This window comes from Orcinus orca, chromosome 10 (assembly GCF_937001465.1).
Source record: "Orcinus orca chromosome 10, mOrcOrc1.1, whole genome shotgun sequence".
NCBI classification, from domain to species: Eukaryota; Metazoa; Chordata; class Mammalia; order Artiodactyla; family Delphinidae; genus Orcinus; species Orcinus orca.
Window position 1 is genome coordinate 31382716 of NC_064568.1, and position 27949 is coordinate 31410664.

The 27949-nt window shown below is 38.1% G+C and overlaps 1 protein-coding gene across 45 annotated transcripts in view; it reads right to left on the bottom strand.

Moving 5' to 3' along the window:
- SLMAP (sarcolemma associated protein) overlaps nt 1–27949 on the bottom strand; it is a 149302-nt gene that overhangs the window by 58994 nt on the left and 62359 nt on the right. For 25 of the 45 annotated variants that reach the window (XR_007479447.1, XM_049715322.1, XM_049715313.1 and 22 more), the window contains exons 2-6: nt 27378–27531; nt 10665–10737; nt 6371–6407; nt 4640–4702; nt 174–269 (exon numbers count right to left, since the gene is read on the bottom strand). Coding sequence is in view for 44 of the 45 variants with exons in the window: in XM_049715322.1 (XP_049571279.1) it covers nt 174–269; nt 4640–4702; nt 6371–6407; nt 10665–10737; nt 27378–27531 (423 nt within the window). In the remaining variant the exon portion in view is untranslated. The remainder of the gene's footprint in view (nt 1–173; nt 270–4639; nt 4703–6370; nt 6408–10664; nt 10738–27377; nt 27532–27949) is intronic. The other 20 variants (XM_049715343.1, XM_049715335.1, XM_049715336.1 and 17 more) reach the window with 1 other exon arrangement.

Below are 27949 nucleotides of genomic sequence, written 5' to 3' on the forward strand. Positions count from 1 at the left end.
AAAATCATAACGCTGACCAACATCCACTGAAAAATGCTAAATTTTCATTATTTGTTCATTAGGAAATAACTTTGCCTTTGCTTGCCACAAAATTTTAGTTTTAGCTTAATCAACAGCTAAGGGATATTAAACTGTGCTTAAATGCTTCTTGAATATAAAGGCAACTGGAATACCTGCCAACTGGTATCTGAAGCCTCCTGGGTGATGGCTAGTAGCCGCTGAAGCGTGGCTAACTTCTGTTCCAACATCTGTTCCCGATGTAAGGCCTCCTAATATTATAAATCACAAAAGAAATTCTAATAAACTCAGCATGATACCTTTGAAGAGTAATCAATTTTTAGCACATTCTGAAAATATTCTCATATTACAACCCACAGTGTATCTTACTTTCAAATCTGATAAATCTACTTTGTAAAATATATTTAGGCCACATCATTATAGCCCCATTTGTTGAGCTCTGAGTAGTGCTATTAGGGGTGCTCTAGTTGCAACTTCCCCTATAACAGAAAACAGGTCATCTGTTTTTGTTTTTTTACTTGTAATTAACAAGAGTCTAAAAAACCAAAAACCTAGGGCTTCCCTGGTGGCGCAGTGGTTGAGAGTCCGCCTGCCGATGCAGGGGACGCGGGTTCGTGCCCCGGTCTGGGAAGATCCCACATGCCGCGGAGCGGCTGGGCCCGTGAGCCATGGCCGCTGAGCCTGCGCATCCGGAGGCTGTGCTCCGCAATGGGAGAGGCCACAACCGTGAGAGGCCCGCGTACCGCAAAAAAAAACCCAAAAAACAAACCTAGAGTAGAAAATCTGACAAATTCTTTAACCCCTGAATTTTATATATACACATTTAAAAGATGTGTGTGTGTGTGTGTGTGTGTGTGTGTGTGTGTGTGTGTGTGTGTGTGTGTGTGTGTGTGTATGGCGAGAGAGAGAGAGGGCGAAGTGAGAACAAACTCATTCCAAACTAAATCCAAACAATCTGGTTAGCAGCAAAGATACTTCATAATGGCTTAGCTACATCAGTAGACATCTACAAAAGAAATAACTTTTAATTTTTCCTTTTAAAAGTGTTATATAAACACAGTGTTTTATATATATATATAAAGAGAGAGACTGCTTTATTCTCACAGTCTACTCCATTTTCAGGTGTTCTAATTCTCTCTGCGACTGTAAAACACTTAGCCATAGTCGAATATGCCAAATATAAGTAAGAGTCCACCAAGTGTTAGTTCAATGTAATTAAGGGGTCAAGGAGTTATATAACTATTTGGCAGCTCCAAAGGAATATTTTTACAGAGAAAGACACTGGCAAGCAAAGCCTTATTTCTAGGTCACTTGTTAACATTTGATAGCTGTTAAGAGGGTCTCCATCACTGGAAGTCAAGGTGAAAATGCTCACACAGCTTTCAGTTGCGGTTTTGGCACATCTTTAAATTCACTTTCTTCTATTTCTGTCATTATCCAAAGAAGAACATTTATTACCATAATACCTCTGAGCCACCTCAACTGAGAAGTATATACTTCAAACATAGTATTTGAGGTTTAAAGCATTCATTTGTTGCTCTCCACATCCTTGATAAATAATGATTAGGGAAAATTTGGTCTGATTAGAGTCAGAGGTACTGCTTTTTTTTTTTTAAATAAATTTATTTATTTTATTTATTATTTTTGGCACTGGGTCTTAGTTGCTGTGCACGGGCTTGCCATTCTTCGTTACGGTGTGCGGGCTTCTCACTGCGGTGGCTTCTCTTGTTGCGGAGCACAAGCTCTAGGCGCGCGGGCTTCAGTAGTTGTGGCTCGCGGGCTCTAGAGCGCGGGCTCAGTAGTTGTGGTGCACAGGTTTAGTTGCTCCATGGCATGTGGGATCTTCCTGGACCAGGGCTCGAACCCATGTCCCCTGCATTGGCAGGCGGATTCTTAACCACTGTGCCACCAGGGAAGCCCCAGAGGTACTGCTTTTTACATAACTCTAAAAGTACAGATTAAGGAATCTAATAAAATTCATTCCGCCTCAGAACACACATTAAAACACAGCTTACACTTAAAAGGGACTAGGTGCCAAGTTTATTTTAAACTTCTAAAACATTCCTAATATCCAGGAAGTTACATTAATGCTGCAAAAAGTTTTACTTAAAAACAAAGCCACCAAACAACCACTACTTCCACTAGATGGTGTAATTTCTCCTTTTTTACTCAATTCCATTTAGAGTTTCATAACTCCATGAACCACATCCTAACAGAAATCTAACACTTCCAGGAACGGGCTTTTAGTTCTAAGGCATGAAATGCATCTATTTCAGTTTTTATTCAAAAGGTTTACAACTTATATTAGAACTTCAGCAATTCAAAAAGACGTATACAGAAAAGACAATCCAGTATAATTTTCCCTCAAAGAATTAGAAAAAGAACAACGAAAGATTATGCCATTATGAATATTCAAAGAACTGACAAGAAAGATGGAAAGAGTACTGGAGTGAGTCAGAACATTAGATTCACAGTCCATGTTGACTAGTAACTGTAGTGCATAGCCCTGGGAAATCATTTTACCATATTTCTCATATGAAAAGTGAAGGTTAGACCAGATTAATCTCAAAGTTTTCTTCTACCTCTAAAAATAAGAGAAATTGGGCTTCCCTGGTGGCGCAGTGGTTGAGAATCCACCTGTCAATGCAGGGGACACGGGTTCGAGCCCTGGTCCGGGAAGATCCCACATGCCACGGAGCAACTAAGCCCGTGTTCCACAACGACTGAGTCCATGCGCCACAACTACTGAGGCTGCACGCCACAACTACTGAAGCCCGTGCGCCTAGAGCCTGTGCTCCACAACAAGAGAAGCCACCGCAATGAGAAGCCCGCTCACCACAATGAAGAGCAGCCCCCACTCACCGCAACCAGAGAAAGCCTGCGCGCAGCAATGAAGACTCAATGCGGCCAAAAATAAATAAATAAAATAAATAAACTTTAAAAAAAATAAGAGAGATCTAGGTCAATTAATGTGACTTCTTACTGAATGGTAAACAACTACTAACATTTACAGCATATGTTCTATGTGCCAGGCACTGTTCTAAGTGCTTTACATGTATTAATTCTTTTTTTGTTGTTGTTTTGTTTTGAATATTTATTTATTTGACTGCACTGGGTCTTAGTTGTGGCACACAGGATCTTCGTTGCGGCATGTGGGATCTAGTTCCCTGACCAGGGATCGAACCTGGGCCTCCTGCATTGGGAGCTCGGAGACTTAACCACTGGACCACCAGGGAAGTCCCTTGCAGCTTGTGGGATCTCAGTTCCCCAAGCAGGGATCAAACCCGGGTCCTCGGCAGTGAATCACCGAGTGCTAACCACTGGATTGCCAGGGAATTCCCTGCATTAATTCATTTATTCTTTACAATTCTGTGAGGTAAGTGCTATTATTATACACATATCATAGATGAGGAAAATGAGGCACAAACAACTTTCCCAACAGGTCAGAAGTTAAAGCCAAAGATCAAATCCAGGGAATTCTGGCTAGAGTCTACCTACGTTCATAAATACTCTACTAAACTGCAAGTGTGTAAAACCACTTTTCAATCCACCATTACATTATGCCCAGTGGAAGGTAAGATCTGATTAATGCATTGATAATTTTCACAGATGTGTACATTCTTAACTGAGGTAGAACTGCTCTTAGTGACTGACCTATAAAAGAATGTAGGGACACAGGATCACTGGTTTGGTCCTATCATTTTAAACAAAAGGCAACTGAAGACCCACATATGTAAACTGACTCACCCAAGGTCACAGAACTCATTGAGTAGGAGCCAAGATAAAAACCTCAATTTCTAAACTCCTGATTCAGGGTTTTCCTTAATCATGCTCCCTCACTAGAATAATAAGAACCATAATCCGGTCTAAATCTACCAAACTCAGAAAAAAAAAAAAAAAAGAAAGAAAGAACAACCACTTGTTTTCTTTTTAGAGATCTGTATGGCTCTTTAAATATGGCATTAACTTCTTCAGGAGCCCATTCTAAGTATCTGCCCTACCAAGAGATCTTTCTACAGATTGAGCAGCACAGAACAGTAGTTAAGAGAGAGACTCTGAGGTCTGACTTGTCTGGGTTCAAATCCCAGCTCAACCACAGAACTTGGTGTGTGATATTGTGCAAACTATTTAAACTTCCGTGTCCCTCAGTTACTCCATCTATAAAAATGGGAATAAAATGTGTACCTTACAGGAATTTCATGAGGATTAAATGAATTAATATAGGTAAAGTGCTAAAGTCTGCTAGAGTCTGGCATAGAGTAAGTACTACATAATTATTTGCTATTAATAGTTAATATTTTAACAGTTCATATTATTTGCTACTATAGCTATTAATAACAACCAAAATCTGTCCGGATTTAATTTTATTTAAAAGTCACCTTTGGATAAAGAACAACTGTGGAACTTCTTCATATATGAAGAAAAAAACTTCTCTTGTACAGAACCTTATCTTCTCTAGACTTAACAATCGGATTTTTTAAATCCTTTTTTTTTATAAGACCTATTTTAATTTTTTTTTTTGTACTTTAAAAAGGTATTTCTTTAGCCTATATTTGTGAACTAGCAAAATCAAATCTAAGTTCTGCTTTTAAAGACTAAGAATTCTCAAGATATATTTTACCTGAAGATACTGAGAAAGCTGGAATAGTTCCTGAGAGTACATACTTGGAGTGTTAGCAGCAACCTAGAAACAAAATGATACACCATTGACAGTCACACAGAATATTTGCAGAAGACATTAAAGCCAAATCAAGTCCTTGCAATGCCTATTTACTGAAATATGCAAAATAAAAATTATTTTTCAAATGAACAATTTTCTTTAGTTTTCAAAATATTTCTGCTCCATGTCTAGAATTTATAAATGGTATTGTATTATGCTGATCAGTTTGGGATTTACAAGCAGGATGGTGCAACAAGTGCTACCCATGAAAACATTCCTTGATAAACCAAATCACAAACTTACGGCACAAAGGCAATACAGCCTTTTCTTTACCCAGAAATAATACCTGCTAAATCAACAGATCTACATTTTTCCCCTTTAAAATTCATTGTCAAATAGTTCTTCAACATGTCAACAAGTCACAATTCGTTTAGAAGTAGCCATCTTCAAAATGATATTTGTATGTGGGCACGTGAGGAGAAGCAGGGCACGAAATACAATACTTTGTCCGATGGCCAGAGGCAATGAAAAAAGGTCTTTTTTTTTTTTCCTTTAAACTGTAGGTAGGTTTTAAGAAGAAAAAGATGGGAAATAATAGTGTTTAAACATTAAAGTCACAGCCAAAATGCTTAGAACTCAAGAGTATTGGAAGAAATAACTTCTATAAAGGGTTTCTCCTGGGTGTGGAATATAGAACGACAGAATTATTTTTTTTAAAAAAAGGCACTAACAGGTTGCTGTATCATTCATTTATCCATATTCTCAACACTACCCAAGCCTTATATGTTAACTTATTAGTGATGTTAACAGCATCGTTCCTTATTAAGCTCAAAAAGTCTGTTTTTACTAATATGCTAACTAAGTAGAAGACAGAGAGGTGGCATTATTTTTTTAAAAGTTAGTCCTAAATCAGCAAGGCCATTATTTACTTCTGAAATGACTCTTGGTATTGCTGAAGTTGATGTTTAACCACTGTTACTTCTAAAAAAGGAATCTAACAGAGAACTTCAGTTTCAAGTAGGCTTTCATTCTTTATCCAAATGTAAGGAAAAAAAAGTAAAATGTTTTTCCCAATAGTTTAGTTACTTTACTAAGAAAACGCAACATACACTTTAATGCCAAAAGATACAAGAGATCTTTTTTTTTTTGCTACTTAGCAATAATATCTATAGTTTAATACACCATTATTTCTGAACAAAAGAAAAATATTTTCTAACAAGTAATTACTGCAAAGTTTCTGTCCAAATCAAGTTAAAACTGATCTTCAAGAACAATTAAAGAGAAATTTCTGTAAGCCCGTATTTCTGTGTTATTTCCATGTGTAGGTATATTTTGAGTAAATTATCTGCGTGCAAAGCTTTAATAAATATTTCTAGACAGAAATGCATTATAGAATAAAAAGTAGTAACTAACACTTCTTACCTTTGGCCAGGCACAAAACAAATGCTTCTAGTCTAGAGTCAGCCACTGACTTGAGATAACAAAGGCTTTGTCCTAAGAAACATCCATCCTAAATTCTCCAGTTTTTGAAGATCAGACTAGAATAACTATACAGCTATATGCATTCTTGTATTTTTGTTACAAAAGAGAAATAAGTTTCTAGGTAAAGCATATTAAAAACGAACAAACTGAAACATTTTCAAAAGCAATATAGCTGAATCAGTTTGGAAAAAATAATCATTAGCAACTTACTTTGTCAACAGGACTTGGTAATGGAGCATGGATGACACTGAAAAGTAAAATTTAGAATTTTTATCTAATTTCCTGACAACAGAGGAAATAGAGTATGACAGTACAAGAATATCTTAAACCCCAAAGTTGGCACACTTGTTTTCATATAATTAAAAGAATGTGAATTATTTTTAATCCTTCATAAACATATAGAATTGTTAGAAAACAAGGTAATAAATACACAAACCTTTTACACATTGATGTATTTCTAAACACAAATTCAAAACCCAAAACGTATTAAATGCCCTTGCCGGATCTACTATTAATGAGGGCTACGGTGAATTCCTTGGTTATAAGAACTTCTAAACAGAAAGGAAGCACTCCTTAAATTATCCATTTAAAATTTTAGAATGTGTAAATTAAGTTCTCTTAAAATTAAATACTTCTATACAGAAAGTCTTAAAAAGCAAAGTTCTACTGTAAAGAAGGCTATAATTTGAAAACACATTCTAGTGGAGAACAACTTCAGCTAACCAAAACATTAGTACTACTCTTCTCTACCCAGTCACCTCACACACTGAAAGCTTACATGTAGTTATGAATCTAACTCAGTATATCACTTTAAAACTAAACAGTAACACAGTATTAATTGGTATTAATTGCCTTTTGGGCCTTATAAAGTACATAAGAGGCAGTACAGTGTAGCAGTTAAGCATGCAGGCTCAGAAGCTATACTGACTGGGTCCAAATTTTGGCTCTACTTACCAGGTATATAATCTTGGGCAAGTTATCTAACCACTATAGGTCTCAGTTTCCTCATCCATAAAATGGGGATAATCATAAAACTAACCACATAGGGTTACTGTGAGTATTAAATGTGTGAATAGAAGTAAAGAGCTTAAAAAAGTACCTAGACATAGTAGCACTTGATCACTACTACCACTCCCATGAGAACAGAGCCGCTAAGGAAGCCAGGGTTCCTGTCTTAACAAGCACTGTAAGATACTGTAATGTGGGTTGGTAGGGTGAGTAGACGGAGCACAGAGCAAGACTGCCACCCACGGTCCCTACCAGTTGCTCCTCACTCCATATCCTAGAGGCCAATCTGGTAATGGTCTGCTTGATGGTTGATTAGGTAAAGTTCCTAGATTCAACAGGTTAATCACGTGTAAGTTGCTGACAAACTGATCTTGCAGGACTTAAAAATAGGGATGACAATTCTGATTCCATTGTAGTAACTGCAAACATCCTAAGAATATTTCAATTTAATTAGTCACAAATACACTAAGATGCTGAATAAAATGGAATATTAACTATTAGCCCCCACTTCCCTTCTGAGCTCCCATGATATCCTGTAGAGACTCCCACTGAGACCATATAATCCCCTGCTCTACTCCTTTGATTTCACATCTGTGTTCTCAGCACTTTGAACAATTCACCTCTGCATCCCCAGAACCTATACAAGGCCCTAACAAATCTGGTGCCTAATGAAGGTTTAAAAAATTACATACAGCTTTAGTGTTTTTTCCTCTGCCTCATAAAAATGCAATAGATGTTTTAAACAAAAGTTTCTTTTTCTTGATTTTATACAAGTAATACATATTGACTAGGGAAAATGTGTGAAGTAAAGCATGAGGAAATAAATAAAAACTACCCAATGCCAGCACCCAGATATAGCCATTTTGGGTATATACCTTTTCTCTGTAGATATGCACATACAGGGAAATGAACTTGAGAAAGTCTAAATAGAAGCAAATGGTATTAATGGAAGCTTTTTGTTTTTTATTTTGGCTGTGCTGGGTCTTCATCACAGTGGCTGGGCTCTTTGTTGTGGCGCACGAGCTTCTCTAGTTGCAGCACGTGGGCTTAGCTGCAATATATGGGATCTCAGTTCCCTGACCAGGGATTGAACCTGGGCCCCCTGCACTGGGAGCATGGAATCTTAATCACTGGACCACCAGGGAAGTCCCAGGAGGTTTTGTTTTTGTTTTTTTTTAAACGAGTTTTCTCAGTGACCCAAGTACAAAATTTTCCGTTCTCATGAAAATCTGGTTGATAAACAAAAGGCTAAAAATCTAGCAAAACATTCCATAATTGATATATATTTGTACTTTACAGAAACTATTGTGGATACAGGTGTATTTTGTTTGAGTTATGGAAAAAAGTTCATACACAACAAGGAACTGTAGAAGGAAAACTTATTTAGTGTTAGGGTGGTGGGATTATAGGCAATTTTTCTATGTTTCTTATTATTTGAAAATTATTTGTGCAATAAAAATAAAAATCAAGGAAGAAAAAAGAATCAGCTTTTTGAGAACGGTATACCTACTGAAGACCTTAAAAATATTAAATGGTATTCTGGCATACTTAAAAGCATCTTGATTGCTAGAAAATATTAGATTACAATAAGAGAAACAGTATTCATCGTGTGCTCATTATGCACCAGGTACTAAACTAAACTCTTTAAGTGTACAGTCTTGCTTAATCCTCCTCATAAAATTCCTGCTCAGTAGGTACTATTATTAACTTCATTTTACAAATGAGAAAAGAAAGGCCTGATCAAGTCACAGAACAGGTGGAGTTGGGCTTTGAACCAGACTATCTACCTCTAAAGACCGTTCTGATCTTCCTCCAGCTTGAGGATTGCCTGTTCAAAATTCATCTTCTCCAGAAAGTCAACCAGATTACACACAATGAAACTGGCAGCGAAATTTTAAACGATGCTAACATTTAACCACATAAGAAAAACCAAACAAAGAGACGGAAAAAGGGACAAAGATGAAAAGCACTGGGGGAACAAGAGGGATAGGAACACAACTCACTGATGTAGACTTTGAAAAAATTCATATGCCCTATCGGATGGAAGCTGAGAACAGACATGACCCTTTATGCAGCTGCTCAAAGCTTTTGAATCCATGAAAGAAAAATCTCATTATCAAATACAAACATCCAGGTCTTTAAGAAGCCATTTGTTATTAGTTGATTAATAGTTACTCTTATTTTTAAAACCTTAACTCTTGACTAACTCATATTAAAAGCTAAGTCACATTAATGTTCCCAAAGTTAACTATATTTTTAATAATTAAACTATAATTTAGAATAGGGAACAGATTAACGTTTTAAATTTAAAATGTTTAAGGGCTTCCCTGGTGGCGCAGTGGTTAAGAGTCCGCCTGCCAATGCAGGGGACACGGGTTCGTGCCCTGGTCCGGGAAGATCCCACATGCCGCGGAGCGGCTGGGCCCGTGAGCCATGGCCGCTGAGCCTGCGCGTCCGGAGCCTGTGCTCCGCAACGGGAGAGGCCACAACAGTGAGGGGCCCGCGTACCGCAAAAAAAACCCCCAAAAACATAAAATGTTTTAAATTTTCTGTTTTATTCAGATATCCTGAAAGGTTTTAAAAAAAAACAAATTGGTAGCCTCCAACTGAAGCATAATATACAATAATTCTAATGAAAGCACTATCATAGTAATAAGAGGATCTCTCTCTGCTTCCTTTTTCCCTCTCTCTTTCCTACTCACTATTCTACTTCACCTTCAACTTACTGCTGCTCTCAACCTCCCACCCTCAGATATTTGTTTCTGCTTTTGTAGGACAGAAAATATTATGCTGGGTGTAGAAACAAGCCTCTACCATATCCAATATTCATATTTATTTATTCAAAATAAAAAATGCTTAAGTTTAAAGACTGTTTAGCTCCCTCTAACACTTCATAATAATAATCTGTGAAAAGTACAAGATCAAAATGTATTTATGCTTACATTTTAACATTTGCATTTTATGAGCAATTTTTCCCTCTCAAGTTTGTCCTCGTGTAAGTGACCTTTCCACTGCTTCATTTTAAAAAAGAAAAAACTACAGAATTGGAAAATTCCTCCAAAAACTCCCACCAATATAGACTACTAACTGTGTCAACATCCTTAAAGTCCTTTAAGATTATGACACTGGCATTAGCTTCAGAGGCAACCATAGTTTAAGAAGTCGTATATGAAATGCAGATCAAAATGAATACAATTATCACGCATCAATAACTTACATACTCCAAATATTCTAAAAAACTAATTTTCCAGCAAATATAAGTTATAAAGTCAATTTTGGAAACAAAATAACTGTGCCTCCTTACACATTATTATTTACTACAATTGTAACTAATGTGAAAAGCAATTATACTGTAGTACATTATATTACAAAAGTACTACATCAATTTTCTAACATTATTAGAATAATCCTGAAGTATAAACAGTATACTATCATCTAGAGTATTATTAACCAATGTAATTAATACAAAAAGTTCATAGCTCTATATTATACTCACTCTGAGCGGAGCCGGGCTTCCATACCATCTGGTAGAAAAAGTTTTATTGTGGAAACAATACACCCATGGGTAACTGGTTAAAACAAACAAATAAGATGGATAAAATAATTGTATAAAAATATATACCTTCATACCTCTCATGTCTAAACATATATTTTATTCTTAAATATAATAACTTCCAGGAACAAAAATAATTTTGGTGGTTTAACAATATTCATTCCCCTGGAGAAATGCATTCCTATCTATAATGAATCACAACTGCAAGGCAGAATCACAGATAAAATTGCTTTGAAAAGTGTCCTAACGTCCAATGCTATAGCAACAATGAACCAAAGGTCATTGGAGTATATGGAAATACAATTGAGGGTCGGGGTTGGGGTGAGGGGGAGACGCACTTTCTCCTCTATATGCTAGCATCAAAATCTAAGCACAACTAGTGGGGCTTCCCTGGTGGCGCAGTGGTTGAGAGTCCGCCTGCCGATGCAGGGCACATGGGTTCGTGCCCCGGTCCGGGAGGATCCCACATGCTGCGGAGCGGCTAGGCCCGTGAGCCATGGCCACTGAGCCTGCACGTCCGGAGCCTGTGCTCCGCAACGGGAGAGGCCACAGCAGTGAGAGGCCCACGTACCGCAAAAAAAACAAAAAACAAAACAAAACAAAACCCTAAGCACAACTAGTACCCAGTTTAAAATTTAGCCCTTAGTCCTCAGTCTCCTGTCCCCAACCTATAACTCCTATCCATACCTCACAAAACTCTAAAGTTCCGTATAATAACAGCTTGGAATATGCCATTCAATACCCCATTTTATGAGCGAGAAAACCAAGACCTCAGACTAGTGAAACTGCTTCTACAACTCTCTGCTATTAAGTATCACAGCTGTTGGCTAGAACTCAAGTCTGAAGTTCCCAGTTCAGTATTTAAAATTATGGTTTTGTGGGGCTTCCCTGGTGGTGCAGTAGTTGAGAGTCCGCCTGCCGATGCAGGGAACGTGGGTTCGTGCCCCAGTCCGGGAGGATCCCACATGCCGCAGAGCAGCTGGACCCATGAGCCATGGCCTATGAGCCTGCGCGTCTGGAGCCTGTGCTCCGCAACGGGAGAGGCCACAACAGTGAGAGGCCCGCGTACCAATAAAATTATGGTTTTGTTTTTTCGGTGGTTGTTTCCTCCTCCACCTCCAAACATCTTTATATAACATTATATCAGTCACTTTGTAGATAGCTTCTTCTTCTTTTTTAAGGCTTTTTATTTATTTATTTACTTTTGGCTGCATTGGGTCTTCATTGCCACACACGGGCTTTCTCTGGTTGAGGCGAGCAGGGGCTACTCTTTGTTGCGGTGCGTGGGCTTCTCACTGTGGTGGCTTCTCTTATTGCAGAGCATGGGCTCTAGGCTCACGGGCTTCCGTAGTTGCAACATACAGGCTCAGTAGCTGTGGCCTGCGGGCTCTAGAGCGCAGGCTCAGTAGTTGTGGCGCATGGGCTTAGTTGCTCCGCAGTATGTGGGATCTCCCCAGACCAGGGCTCGAACTCACGTCCCCTGCATTGGCAGGCGGATTCTTAACTACTGCGCCACCAGGGAAGTCCTAAAGATAGCTTCTTACCATTGCTTCTTACTTCCTCCTTCTTCTGAAGATTTCAAGAGACAAAACCTCTCAAAAGCAGTACTTGTACAGAGCTTCTCTTTCTTTTACAGAAAAAAATTATTTTCATAGTTTAAAAGTTGATGGTTTTGGGGAATTCCCTGGTGGTGCAATGTACCAATGTGAGATGAACCAAGGGCTAATACTACCTGGGCAGTTCGAGGTTGCTGTACTATTGAAAGCAGTTAAATATCAGTTAAAGATCATGTCTGACTAAGCTGATAATCTAGTCTAGTCATGCCTGCCTTTGGAAAGGTTCTTGTGACAACTAGGTAAACAGATGCATAGAAATGTTAGTAATCTTTTCAATTCGCAAAAGGCAAGTATTTAAAGCAACCTGACAAAAATGTTTCGTTCTAATACTTTTATTAATGACTCTACCTAGCAGCATTTCCTAAAATGGAGTGCTAGCAGGTATTAACAAAAAAGGATTTTGGGGTCAGAAGAGTTTGGAAAATACTTGGTTAAAAGACATTTAAAGAGTTTTTACTTATTTAAATCACAGGCTTTCTCAGAGCTTAATGGGCTTTTTGTCCATAATGAAACTCTAAAGGTTATATGTGTTTTCCAAACTTATTTGACCATTGAGAATCCCCGCTCCCCTTTTTAGGAACACTGGAACTGGCACTATGGTATAACATACACGGTATACATGGTATTATGAAGAAACTACTTTGGAAAATACTGCTCTAAAGCATTTTTTTTTTTTTTTTTTTTGCGGTACACAGGCCTCTCACTGCTGTGGCCTCTCCCGTTGCGGAGCACAGGCTCCGGACGCACAGGCTCAGTGGCCATGGTTCACGGGCCCAGCCGCTCCGCGGCACGTGGGATCCTCCCGGACCGGGGCACGAACCCGTGTCCCCCGCATCGGCAGGCGGACTCCCAACCACTGCGCCACCGGGGAAGCCCCTAAAGCATGTTTGAAGCACTTTTAAAACAAACTTTGCTCTAGAAATTCATCCACAAACATTATTACTGTCATACTGCCAAGATTCAAAAACAAAATTAATTGTAAAACACAATTTTAAAGTTTTTTGGGCGGGGTAAGGAGGCTGTAGGAACACTGCCACGTTAAGTGTACACATGTATTGTAAGCTAAATGCAAATTTCAGAAACGTTAAAACATGAAAAACATGTGTCGAGGGAAAACAAGGTATATCTGCAGAGAAAAATCTGCAATTACCTGCTGTATTTATGGCACTTCATTAAAAATCAGAATTAAGACTATACACGCTGACTGCCATTTAAATGAGTTCTTTCCCTATTATCTTATACAGATTATTTATTTTGCTTTGGAGTTAATATATTTACTTTATGATATACAGTCAGCCTTTCCTATTACCTCTTTACACATACACCACTTAAAGAACCAATGTTCACTGTGATAAGTTTAAAAACTGTTTAAGACCCTGGACTGGGAGACTGAAACTACTAGAATGTTGGACTCTGGTTCTGTCTCCTTCCCTCCATTGAGTAGGAAGGTCAATACTACAATCTACTTGAGTAGGTTGAAGGGTCTCTTGAGATGACCGGCAGTAACGGGAAGTAAAACTCCAGAAACATTAAAAAAAAACAAGACCCAAATGAGAGGTTTTAACATTTCCAGGATGGGAAATTATTCATATGATTGCCTTTTTAAAAAATAATTAATTTATTTATTTTTGGCTGCTTTGTGTCTCCATTGTTGTGCTCTGTCTTTTTCTAGCTGCAGAGAGTGGGGGCTACTCTTCGTTGCAGTGTGAGGGCTTCTCATTGCGGTGGCTTCTCTTGTTGCGGAGCACTGGCTCTAGGCGCATGGGCTTTAGAAGTTGTGGCTCGCGGGCTCTAGAGCGCAGGCTCAGTAGTTGCGGTGCATGGGCTTAGGTGCTCCGAGGCATGTGGGATCTTCCCAGACTGGGGCTCGAATGCTTGTCTCCTGCATTGGCAGGTGGATTCTTAACCACTTTGCCACCAGGGAAGTCCCTCTAATTGCCTTTTGACTGCAATCTAAAACGAAAGTTACCAAACCTTCATTCTGGTATTTTTTGCTACATAAAGCTTCTGATTCTAAGACTGCTTTTTTTTTTTTAAGGTTAGAAAAGAGACAGGGCAAGTTAGCTGGATAGACAAGTACTCTTCAAATTAAGAAAAAAAATTTTTTTAACTTGAAGTATAGTCGATTTACAATGTTTTGTTAGTTTCTGGTATATAGCAAAGTGATTCAGTTATACATATACATACATATTCTTTTTCATATTCTTTTCCATTATGATTTATTTTAGGATATTGAATATAGTTCCCTGTGCTATACAGTAGGACTTTGTTGTCCATTTTATATATAGTAGTCTGTATCTGCTAATCCCAAACTCCTAATTTATCCCTCCCCCACCCCCTTTCCCCTTTGGTAACCATAAGTCTTTTTTCTATGTCTGTAAGTCTGTTTCTGTTTTGTAACAGAAAATTTGTGTCATATTTTAGATTCCCACATACAAGTGATATCATATGATATTTGTCTTTCTCTATCTGACTAACTTCACTTAGTATGATAATCTCTAGTCCATCCATGTTACTGCAAATGGCATGATTTCATTCTTTTTTATGGCTGAGTAGTATTCCATTGTGTATATATACTACCTCTTCTTTATCCATTCATCTATTGATGGACGTTTATGTTGCTTCCATTTACAGTACACGGGTTACTGTAAACAGTGCTACGATAAACACTGGGGTGCATGTATCTTTTCAAATTATGGGTTTTCTGGAGTTTTCTCCAGATACATGCCCAGGAGTGGGATTGCTAGATCCATATGGCAACTCTTTTTTTAAGGAACCTCCATACTGTTTTTCCATAGTAGCTGCACTAATTTATATTCCCAACAACAGTGTAGGAGGGTTCCCTTTTCTCCATACCCTCTCCAGCATTTGTTACATGTAGGCTTTTTAATGATGGCCATTCTGACCAGTGTGAGGTGGTACCTCACTGTTGGTTTTGATTTGCATTTCTCTAATAATTTGCAATGCTGAGCAGCTTTTCATGTGCCCCTTGGCCATCTGTATGTCTTCTTTGAAGAAATGTGTATTTAGGTCTTCTACCCATTTTTTGATTGGGTTGTTTTTTTGTTATTGAGTTGTATGAACTGTTTGTATATTTTGGAAATTAAGCCCTTGTCGGTGGCATCGTTTGTAAATATTTTCTCCCAGTCTGTAGGCGGTCTCTTCATTTTCTTTATGGTTTCCTTTGCTGTGCAAAAGCTTATAAGTTTGATTAGGTCCCATTTGTTTATTTTTGCTTTTGCTATTGCCTTAAGAGACTGACCTAAGAAAACGATGGTACGATTTATGTCAGAGAATGTTTTGCCTATGTTCTCTTCCAGAAGTTTTATGGTGTCACGTCTTATATTTAAGTCTTCAAGCCATTTTGAGTTTATTTTTGTGTATGGTGTGAAGGTGTGTTCTAACTTCATTATTTACATGTGGCTGTCCAGCTTTCCCAATACCACTTGCTGAAGAGACTGTCTTAGAAAAACTTTTTTTGAATTGATATTCTATCATCCTGTCTTCATTTGTGAGCTGGAGTTCAGTGATTAAAAGAAACATTTTCTTCAACTACTTGTTTATCTCAGGTATAATTCCTACAAGAAAGGTAACACAAATGCTTTATTCTTCTGTTTTCAGAATGAGAAATGGGTTTCCTAGGTTCTTCCAGAGGAGATCAAATCTTTTTTTCTTTTTTAGTTTCATTGTAACTTTATGGATTTGAACATATTTGATATATTTCAATCCACTGCTCTTATTATTGCTCGATACTCAAATTGTCTAACATTTAATCAGCCAAAATTCCACGTTAATTCCTGAGTTCTTCTAACAGAACCTCAGCAGTCTTAGATAATTCCATTGCTTCCTGATATAACAAAAATCTTATAAATTCAATTTATACATTTCCTGCCCTAGATTCAGAGTCAGCTATTTCCCAGAGAAGTCCTCTTTCGACCTATTTATTTGATGGGAGGAATCCTTTCTCTAGGTATGTGGATTAATTTGCTACTTTATTTCTCTTGGAGTGATATTGCTTGTTGGTTTATCTTTTGACTTGGTTGGTTCTTTGGCTTTACCTGTTGGCTCAATATTCACTGAAAACATGCTGGCTACAAAGGAGCATGCTGGGAATGACAGGAAAAACCAAGAGGACTACAACCAGGTCCTTGTCCTTGAGATTTCAATTCAGTTTGTAGACAGAACTAGAAATATCTAACATAACAACAAAGGGGGAAAAATGCTATAAAGCACTGTGGGAATTTGAAATGGACAAGGGCAGGGGCATTTATGAAGAGGGTAAAGAAAAAAAAAGAATAGGATTTCAAAAGCTATAAATGGAAAGGCAGAGAGAGTGGCATGAGCAAAGAAAAAGAAAACGAGAAGGATGTGAGAGAGCTGCACATCTAATGAGGGCAGCTGGAGGAGATTGGAGGGAGGGGGTAAAGAATATATTTCAAGGCCCTTTAGGTGCCAGTAGTTAACATGTATAGGTGCTAAGCACACTATACATGTTAACTACTTATGACAAACCACATAAATAGTTATTTTTATGTTCTATTTTTACAGATGAGGCAACTAAAGTCAAAGAAGCTAAACTTGCTTCAGATCCCATTTTGGCAAGTGGCAGCGCTAGTATTCAAAAAGAGTTTCTTCTCCTTCTTGCCTCTAAATAATGTTGCTTAACATACACTAAGGGAAGTAATGGGAAATAAAATCAAAAGGTTGAATTGGATCCACATTTTTGAGGGTCTCAAGTGTACAGGTAAGCATTTCAGACTTTATTCTACAGTATGACACGGCAACTTAAGGCTTCTAAAAGCAGGAGAATGACATGAATAAAGCTGTAACAGAAGAATATTCTGGAGGCAGTGGGTTGGCAAAATATGGTGGCCAGAAGTGGAGAGCTACTGTAACATTCTAGGTTGGCATCAGGAAAAACAAGTAGTAGCAGGGAAGGGAGGCAAATGGTGTAGGTGACAACTGCTAAAGGTAAAGAAGAGACAGGATTCAGAAAAGATACCAATATTCTGAGCTAGAGTGTTTACAGAATGTTGGAGCAATAAATGAAATTGGTAAGTTAGTGGATTGCTCTAGTTTGAAGGTGGGAATTAGGCTTTGTACAGAGTAATTATAAGGTGAAAGTAGGACATTCAAGAGGAACCAACCAAGCAAGCAGCTGGAAATACAGGTACAGAGCCAGGAAGTAGGGATTCATAGCAGACAACATGAGAAGGGAAATTTGGGACTTGAGGATAAGGGAAAGCCCATAAAACAGTTGCCAGAAACTTAACAGAGCAGAGTTCTTAAACCTAGTTGTCCAAAAGAACAACCCAAGGCTTTTTAAAAATAGGTATGCCTAATAGAGGGAACCTACGTCAACATAATAAAGGCCATATATGACAAACCCACAGCCAACATCGCCCTCAATGGTGAAAAACTGAAACCATTTCCTCAAAGAACAGGAACAAGACAAGGTTGCCCACTCTCACCACTATTATTCAACATAGTTTTGGAAGTTTTAGCCACAGCAATCAAAGAAGAAAAAGAAATAAAAGGAATCCAAATCGGAAAAGAAGAAGTAAAACCGTCACTGCTTGCAGATGACATACTATACATAGAGAGTCCTAAAGATGTTACCAGAAAACTACTAGAGCTAATAAATGAATCTGGCAAAGTAGCAGGATACAAAATTAATGCAAAGAAATCTCTTGCATTCCTATATACGAATGACAAAAAATCTGAAAGAGAAATTAAAGAAACACTCCCATTTACCACTGCAACAAAGAGAATAAAATACCTAGGAATAAGCCTACCTAAGGAGACAAAAGACCTGTATGCAGAAAACTATAAGACACTGATGAAATAAATTAAAGATGACACAAACAGATGGAGAGATATACCATGTTCTTGGATTAGAAGAATCAACATTGTGAAAATGATTATACTACCCAAAGCAATCTACAGATTCAGTGTAATCCCTACCAAACTACCAATGGCATTTTTCACAGAACTAGAACAGGGCTTCCCTGGTGGCGCAGTGGTTAAAAATCCGCCTGTCAGTGCAGGGGACACGGGTTTGAGCCCTGGTCTGGGAAGATCCCCACATGCCACAGAGCAACTAAGCCCATGCACCACAACTACTGAGCCTGCATGCCACAACTACTGAAGCCCACACACCTACAGCCTGTGCTCTGCAACAAGAAAAAGCACCAATGAGAAGCCCATGCACTGCAACAAAGAGTAGCACCTGCTCACCACAACTAGAGATAGAAAGCTTGCGTGCAGCAATGAAGACCCAACACAGCCAAAAATTTAAAAATAAATAAACAAAGAACTAGAACAAAAAAATTCACAATTTGCATGGAAACACAAAAGACCCCGAATAGCCAAAGCAATCTTGAGAAAAAAAAGTAGAGCTGGAAGAATCAGGCTCCCTGACTTCAGACTATATTACAAAGCTACAGTAATCAAGACAGTATGATACTGGCATAAAAACAGAAATATAGATCAATGGAACAGAATAGAAAGCCCAGAGATAAACCCACACACATATGGTCACCTTATCTTTGAAAAAGGAGATAAGAATATACAATGGAGAAAAGACAGCCTCTTCAATAAGTGGTGCTGGGAAAACTGGACAGTTACATGTAAAAGAATGAAATTAGAACACTCCCTAACGCCATACACAAAAATAAACTCAAAATGGATTAAAGACCTAAATGTAAGGTCAGACACTATAAAACAGAGAAAAACATAGGCAGAACACTCTATGAAATAAATCACAGCAAGATCCTTTTTGACCCACCTCCTAGAGAAATGGAAATAAAAACAAAAATAGGACTTCCCTGGTGGCGCAGTGGTTAAGAATCCACCTGCCAATGCAGGGGACACAGGTTTGAGCCCTGGTCCGGGAAGATCCCACATGCCGTGGAGCAACTAAGCCCATGTGCCACAACTACTGAGCCGGCACTCTAGATCCCACAAGCCACAACTAGTGAGCCCTGATGTCACAACTACTGAAGCCCGCACACCTAGAGCCCATGCTCTGCAACAAGAGAAGCCACCTCAATGAGGAGCCCGCGCACCACAACAGTAGCCCCCGCTCACCACAACCAGAGAAAGTCTGCATGCAGCAACAAAGACCCAACGCAGCCAAAATTAAATAAATTTGCATATTAATAAAATAAAAACAAAAATAAACAAATGGGACCTAATGAAACTTAAAAGCTTTTGCACAGCAAAGGAAACCATAAACAAGACCAAAAGACAACCCTCAGAATGGGAGAAAATATTTGCAAACTGACAAAGATTAACCTCCAAAATCAACAAGCAGCTCATGCAGCTCAATATCAAAAAAAAACAAACAACCCAATCCAAAAATGGGCAGAAGACCTAAATAGACATTTCTCCAAAGAAGATACAGATTGCCAACAAACACATGAGAGGATGCTCAACATCACTAGTCATTAGAGAAATGCAAATCAAAACTACAGTGAGGTATCACCTCACACTGGTCAGGATGGCCATCATCAAAAAATCTACAAACAATAAATGCTGGAGAGGGTGTGGAGAAAAGGGAACCCTCTTGCACTGTTGATGGGAACGTAAATTTATAGAGCCACTACGGAGAACAGTATGGAGGTTCCTTAAAAAACTAAAAATAGAACTACCACATGACCCAGCAATCCCATTACTGGGCATACACCCAGAGAAAACCATAATTCAGAAAGAGTCAGGTACCACAATGTTCACTGCAGCACTATTTACAATAGCCGGGACATGGAAGCAACCTAAGTGTCCATCGACAGATGAATGGGTAAAGAAGATGTGGCACATATATACAATGGAATATTACTCAGCCATAAAAAGAAACGAAATTGAGTTATTTGTAGTGGGGCAGATGGACCTAGAGTCTGTCATACAGAGTGAAGGAAGTCAGAAAGAGAAAAACAAATACCGTATGCTAACACATATATATGGAATCTAAAAAAAAAAAAAAAGGTTCTGATGAACCTAGGGGCAGGACAGAAATAAAGACGTAGACGTAGAGAATGGACTTGAGGACATGGGGAGGGGGAAGGGCAAGCTGGGACAAAGTGAGAGAGTAGCACTGACATGTATACACTACCAAATGTGAAATAGATAGCTAGTGGGAAGCAGCTGCATAGCACAGGGAGATCAGCTCAGTGCTTTGTGACCACCTAGAGGGGTGGGATAGGGAGGGTGGGAGGGAGACACAAGAAGGAGGGGATATGGGGATATATGTATACATATAGCTGATTCATGTTGTTATACAGCAGAAACTACCACAACATTGTGAAGCAATTATACTCCAATAAAGATGTAAATAAATAAATAAATACATACATACATACATACAAAGGGAAACAAACAACAAGAAAAAAATAGGTATGCCTAGGTCCCACACCTAACAAGTCTCCTTCTTAGGGCTGAAGGGTGGGATCCACACATGTGTAGCTTTACAAAGCTCTGCAGGTTAATTCTGGTGCATATCCTGGGTTGAGAAGCCATCTTTTATTTATTTATTTTATATTTATTTATTTATTTATTTTTGGCTGTGTTGCGTCTTCATTTCTGTGCGAGGGCTTTCTCCAGTTGCGGCAAGCGGGGGCCACTCTTTATCGCGTTGCGCGGGTCTCTCACTATCGCGGCCACTCTGGCTGCGGAGCACAGGCTCCAGACGTGCAGGCTCAGTAGTTGTGGCTCACGGGCCTAGTTGCTCCGCGGCATGTGGGATCTTCCCAGACCAGGGCTCAAACCCGTGTCCCCTGCATTGACAGGCAGATTCTCAACCACTGCGCCACCAGGGAAGCCCGAGAAGCCATCTTTTAAATGAACAAAAGAAGACTGCCATGCCATCAGACAGATTCTCTCAATCTGGCAAATTTGGCACATTCTGTGTTGAATCAGCTTTGTGATTTCCGTTAGTAGCAGGAAAGTGGAAGTATGTAAAGCTTATGGTGAAAGTTTCCAAGAGCTAGAAATAAGCAAAACAGCATGGCCAAAAATCACGGAGTAGTCAAGGAGTTGGTGAGAGTACCTCTGAAATGTGAATGATGGGTTCCAAAGGACAGATGGGTAAAGAAGTCTGGGGCTGAAGCTACTGAGAAAGATGGGCAAACTTGATGGCAAAAAAAGATGGTGCAAATGACTGGCAAGGGTTTCAGTAATAATTAAAGCACCTGACCCTGAGCTAAGCACTTTATGTTCACTCTTTCAGTGTTCACATTGAACACTGTGCCACAATGTGAACACTCAATATTATACCACAAACCTTGAGATAGTTAGTAGTATCATGGGTCCCCTTTTACAAGATGAGGAAATTAAAGCTGAGACAGGTTAAGGAGAGGTAACTGAGTAGTCACAGCAGAATAAAAAGGGCAGTGGGTAACAAGAAGGTTGCCAATACCCAATCCTCATATAAGCCTCCAGATTAGGAGGAAGGTTGTCAAAATCTTAGTTGAGATGATGTGGTAGAAGGAACTTTTGTAAAATGGCAGATAAAGATTTATGAGACGTTTGAAAATTTATTCAACCAATATGTGCCAGGTTAAGTGTGGAGAGTCTACAATGAAGACAGACACACTGCCTGTTCTTGAACAGCTTACAGGTTAGTGAGGGAGGCAACCATACAAAGAGGACGAGTACAGTGTGCAACAGGGACATGGAAGGGCATTTTGTTCAGCCTAGAAAGCTTTCTAGGTGAAGGAAAGATCATGTGCAAGGGCTTGAAGGCCAGAAGGCGCAAGACCTACTGCGGGAAGTAAAAGCAATTCAGTGCAGTTGTAGCACAAAGCAAAAGGAAGATACCATTTGCCTTACTCATAACAGGCCCTTTGTTCATAGAGGCTTAACCTAGGAACAGAGTGGGTAAAGTGGGACCTGGACTGATCAGCTAATTGGAGTTATATGTGAAGTTTATAGAACTAAATGGTCCCAAGATTTGCAACAGAGGGTTACTGTAATGTATGACCCAGAAAACTCATGCCATCTGAGCAGTTTGTGGGTTTGTGAACAGAGGAGTGGCCAGCAATCGGGTTGTTAAGGCTCCCATTCCAGGAGGATCTGATAGGTTGGCTTTCTCTCTTTCTCCCTTCCTTTTTCGTTTTCTTTCTTTCTTTCTTTTTTTTTTTACTCTATTAGAGGGCTTCCCTGGGGGCATAGTGGTTGAGAGTCCACCTGCCAATGCAGGGGACACGGGTTCGTGCCCCAGTCCGGGAAGATCCCACATGCTGCAGAGCGGCTAGGCCCGTGAGCCGTGGCCGCTGACCTGCGTGTCCGGAGCCTGTGCTCCGCAACGGGAGAGGCCACAGCAGGGAGAGGCCCGCATACCACAAAAAAAAAAAAAAAAAATATATATATATATATAAAAGAAAGTCATCCTATTTGTTTACAATAGCATTTTATATCTATAGGGCAGGGTATCACTAAAGTGCTAACCAATGAGTCTTTTCCCTGAAGCCACACTGTGTGGAAAGCCAAACATCAAAATCAGCTTGTTTTGGAGAGCTCGGAAAAGAAGACACACTAATATGAACTGATATGTTCAATGACCTCAGACTCATCACATTTTTAACAAAAATCCTGATTTATACATACATACACACAAATATAAAAACACTTTTATATATATTATATATATATTTTTAAAATTTCCTTTTACACATATATTATTTTATACAAATACATAAATGTCATATATCCTAGAGGGATTTTATTTCAGTTTTGCTACTCGTGCCCTTTTTAATTTGGCTCCCACTTCTCCTTTACTCCTCCTCTCCAATCAAACTCCAGGAAGACTCACATTAATGACTAGTATGTATGCATTCTTCCATGTTTTCCCATGTTCATAAAATCATACAAAAACACATGCATATAAATGTACATTTATAGAGATTGATGATACTTTTTAAAAATAATGAAATTACTAAAGTAATTCTTTCCTCACTCAACAATATATCTTACAGAAATCCCTGCAATTCATATAATACTAATGTATTCTTTTTAATACCTGCATGAAGGGAAATATAAAAATTATCCTTCCATTGTTTTTTGTACTATGCACAATGATGCAAAAAAATCCTTTCACAGATCCCGACAAACTAGTTTTTATCATTTCAAGTATCTAATTTGATATTCTTATTATAAATGTATTCAAAAGCACTATAGAGCATCTGTCTCCTAGAGTTATGGAAATATAAACAAAAATAAACAAATGGGGCCTAATTAAATTTATAAGCTTTTGCACAGCAAAGGAAACCATAAACAAAATGAAAAGACAACCTACAGACTGGGAGAAAATATTTGCTAATGATGCTACCAACAAGGGCTTAATTTCCAAAATATCCAAACAGCTCATACAATTCAATAACAGAAAAAAAACAACCCAATCAAAAAAATGGGCCCAAGACCTAAACAGACATTTCTCCAAAGAAGACATACAGATGGCCAATAGTCACATGAAAAGATCTCAACATCGCTAATTATTAGAGAAGTGCAAATCAAAACTACAATGAGATACCACCTCCCGTGGGTCAGAATGGTCATCATTATAAAGTCTACAAATAATAATTGGTGGAGAGGGTGTAGAGAAAAGGGAGCCCTCCTATACTGTTGGTGGGAATGTAAATTGGTGCAGCTACTATGGAGAACAGTACGGAGGTTCCTTAAAAAACTAAAAATGGAGTTACCATATGACCCTGCAATCCCACTCCTGAGCATGTATCCAGAGAAAAACATAATTCAAAAAGATACGTGCACCCCAGTGTTCATAGAAGCACTATTTACGACAGCTAACACATGGAAGCAACCTAAATGTCCACAGACAGATAGACATAGACAGATGAATGGATAAAGAAGATGTGTTTTATATAGATGATGTAATACTACTCAGCCATAAAAAAGAATGAAATCATGCTATTTGCAGCAACATGGATGGACCTAGAGATTATTATACTAAGTGAAGTAAGTCAGATAGAGAAAGACAAATATCATATGATATCACTTATTTGTGGAATCTTAAAAAAATGATGTAAATGAACGTATTTACAAAACAAAAATAGACTCACATAGTTTCATTTCTGAATTTAATTTATTAATACCCTAATCAGGATTTTTTTATCTACTGTCACAAATGAAATTAGTTACAATTTTCTTCTTTGTACTTTATCTGTATCAGACTTTGGCACTAATGACAGGCTGCTGGCTTCTTCAAAGGATTTTGAGAGCTTCCCACCTTCACCTATGTTGGAGTATTTAAACAACATTGGATTTATCTGTTCTTTAGTAAGACCAAATTCGGCTGTGAATGCCCATTTCTGGTCAATCTTTAATAACATTTTTTAGTCTCTTTTAAAGAAATCAACTTAAAAGTTTCCTACATCTTGGGATAATTTTGCCAGGAAAACATTAATTTACTCTAGTTTTTTTTTTTTTTTCTTTGCCATAGTTTGGCATGTAACAGTCTCTAATAATTCTTTTGGTATATCCCATATCTGTGTTTATATCTCCTTTTTCATTCCTTATATTTTTTAACCTAATAAAGGAATCAAGGCTTATTAATTACCTATTTTATTTTACTGTTTTGTTTTAAAGATCCAGCCTTTGGGTTTGTTTAATCCCTTTCAGAGTTTTTTGTTCACTTCATTAATTTCTGCTTTTTTATTTCTTCTTCCCAACTTCTTTTTCTTGTTGTTCTTTTTCTAATTTCTTCTAAGTGCCAAGTTCCTTCATTGTTTGTCTTTCTTCTTTAACACGGAAAATATTTAAGATTATAAATTTTTATCTGAGTAAAGGATTTACTGTATTTTGGTATGAAAGTCTCCTTTCCTTTCCACATAGTTTGAAATTCCCTTTTTGATGTCTTCTTTGATCCAGGGGTTATCCAGTAGTGTTGTACAATTTCAGTAGGATTTTCCAAGTGATATAAAGCTTATCATAATACTGTTTAGCATAGAGCATCTTTTTTTTATTTTTTAAAGCATATGTTTAAACAGTAACACTCAACTCGTGACACAGCTGTATCCCAAGAGGCCATGCATACTATAAGTCAACTTTTTGAAGGCAATAAATACCAAAAGAAACAACATTTTAAATGATGAAGAAATTTTTCTTTACTTTCCTTAAAGTTGGCATAAAAGATAAATTTTCAAAGAAGCCTGCAAGAATCTATGTTGTCAAAATAATATTGTACTAATAGTAACCCTGAATCTCAGAGTTGTCCTCTTAGCTTTCTACAGCATTTTCTAAAGTGGCCCCCACAGCTAGATGGGGAAGAAGAGAGGGAAGGAGTTTGGAACTTACCTACATCTTATAACAGTCACCCCCTTGAAGATCTGCATATATGTTAGCATGTTATAAGGTCGGAGAAGTCCTGACTATCTTTAGTTAACTAAGCATTCCTAAATGTATTTGATTACTTCATTCTTCTATCAATTAACACCTTTTAATTCTCTTTGAGAAATGCAAGCCAAGAAAATAGATATTCCTTGGAGAGAAAGACAGCGTAATCAAATTCTGTCTTCTCTGTGGGCTTCTCACAGCTGGGGTTCTGTAAATGTTTGCTGAATGACTTGCTAGCAGAGGAGGTGTGATGTGGCAACAGCAGATATCAGAGTGTCCACTGCAGCTGTTCTCAGTATGTTTATACATAAGTTGAGCTCTTAGTAAGGAGCACTCAATATTTTGCATCAAAATACAAACTGTCCCTTCTATTTTAAATTGTAAATGAAAATTCCTAAGACGTTGGCCCTACACACATCCAAATTTCAAAACCTAACACCTTAAAAAAACAAACATGCAAACAAACAAAAAACCTAACACTCTGAGGAGGCCAACAAAACCCAGCAAAAATAATACTGCAGTTGCAGTATGTAAACGTATATGCACGTGTACACACACACACTATCATCACCAGTACCCCCTGGATTCCCATATCTACTGTGCAAAATGCCAGAGACTAATGACTTAGGGTATTATCAGATCAGAGTGTGCTCAGAGAAACAAAAGCAGAAACTTGCCAATCGGTTCCACTGTCTATACTAAACTGAGACAGTGGGACTGCATACTTTTGGTTCCTATTTATTTAGTTTTATGATTCAGCCATATAATTTTTGGGTCATAAAGTAAACAGTGAACTAGGTAGGGCCAAAAAGCCTCAGAATTGTAAAATTAATCTACATTTATTTAGCTAGAGAAAGCCTAGTTTCAAATACTTGAGACATGAAATTTTATATTCGTGGTAGCTGCCTACAGAATTCTGATTTTGTTTGGGGCAACAATGAAGACACAACCAAAAGGGACAAATCATAATTGATCTATGCCAGTCACGGATCTCCTGCTTCCCTTTGCCAAGTAACTTCCTTCCCAGGCTCCTCTGTAGCTACAGTTAAAGGTATGTATGTGACCTACCCATGCAGCCAGTGACACAAAAGAAAGAATCTGCTGGAAGGAGTCTATGAAAGATTATTCTTTCAAACATGAAAAGAGAGCCACACAAAAAGGCATTTTGCCCCCACCTTATCTTTTTTGCCTAGGACACTGGTGTGAGGAAAATAAAGCCTGGGGCTGCAGCCATCACCCTTAGACCATGAGGCAACAAGCAAAAGCGTAAAAAACCAACACGTAAGGGATAACAGAATGGGAGGACAGTAAGACCCTCTGGATTCCTAATAACATCACTGAGCCAAGTGAACAGTCTGGACCTACCTACCTCCAGGCTTGTTGTTAATAAGTTAACAAGAAATATCCTTATGGTTTAAGCTCCTATTGGTTGAGTATAGCATCACCACAGCCAACTGTTTTCTAACTGACACAGCAGTGCCCTGTGTTTTCATACTGTGATAAAGAATATAACTTATATAACATTTTATAATTTAAAATTTTAGAAAAACGATAGGGAAAGTGAGAGACTCAACTTTTCACTGCATAAAATGTTGTACTTAAATTGCTTTTGCAAGCATGAAATGTTTTGTAACATTAAACAATAGAATAAAAAATTAAACAAACAAGACAAATAATAGGAAAAATCGATCCATACCCGTACCTTTCCGTGTGTTCTCCGTCACATCTACCCCAAACTGGATAATGTCACCGGAAAGAATTTCACATGGTGGACTTTCTTCAGAGCCTCGACTCAATCTCTGACTATTTATAAAGGTACCATTACTACTTTTAGTGTCTTGGAGATAAAACTGCAAAAATAAAATTTAAAAAAAGAGCCAAAGATTAGTAGTAATAATTCCAAACCTACTTTTAAAAAATAGTTATCAATACTTCCAACTTTGCAAACTACTGCAGGTAGATTTTTTTCCCCTATCAATTCAAACCACTTATTTCAGCTAAGATTCTCCTTCATTACATATGAAATTAGAACCCTGAAACTGGGTGATTTAAAATCCAGCTGGACAAAATGGTATATCACTTCAGAAAACAGTTTACAAGGTCCTCAAAATGTTAAACAAAAAGTTAGCATATGACCCTGCAATTCTACTCTGAGGTATATACTGAAGAGAACTGAAAACATATGTCTTCACTAAAACTTGTACACGAATGTTCATAGCAGCATTATTCCTTATAGCCAAAAAATGGAAACAACCCAAATGCCCATCA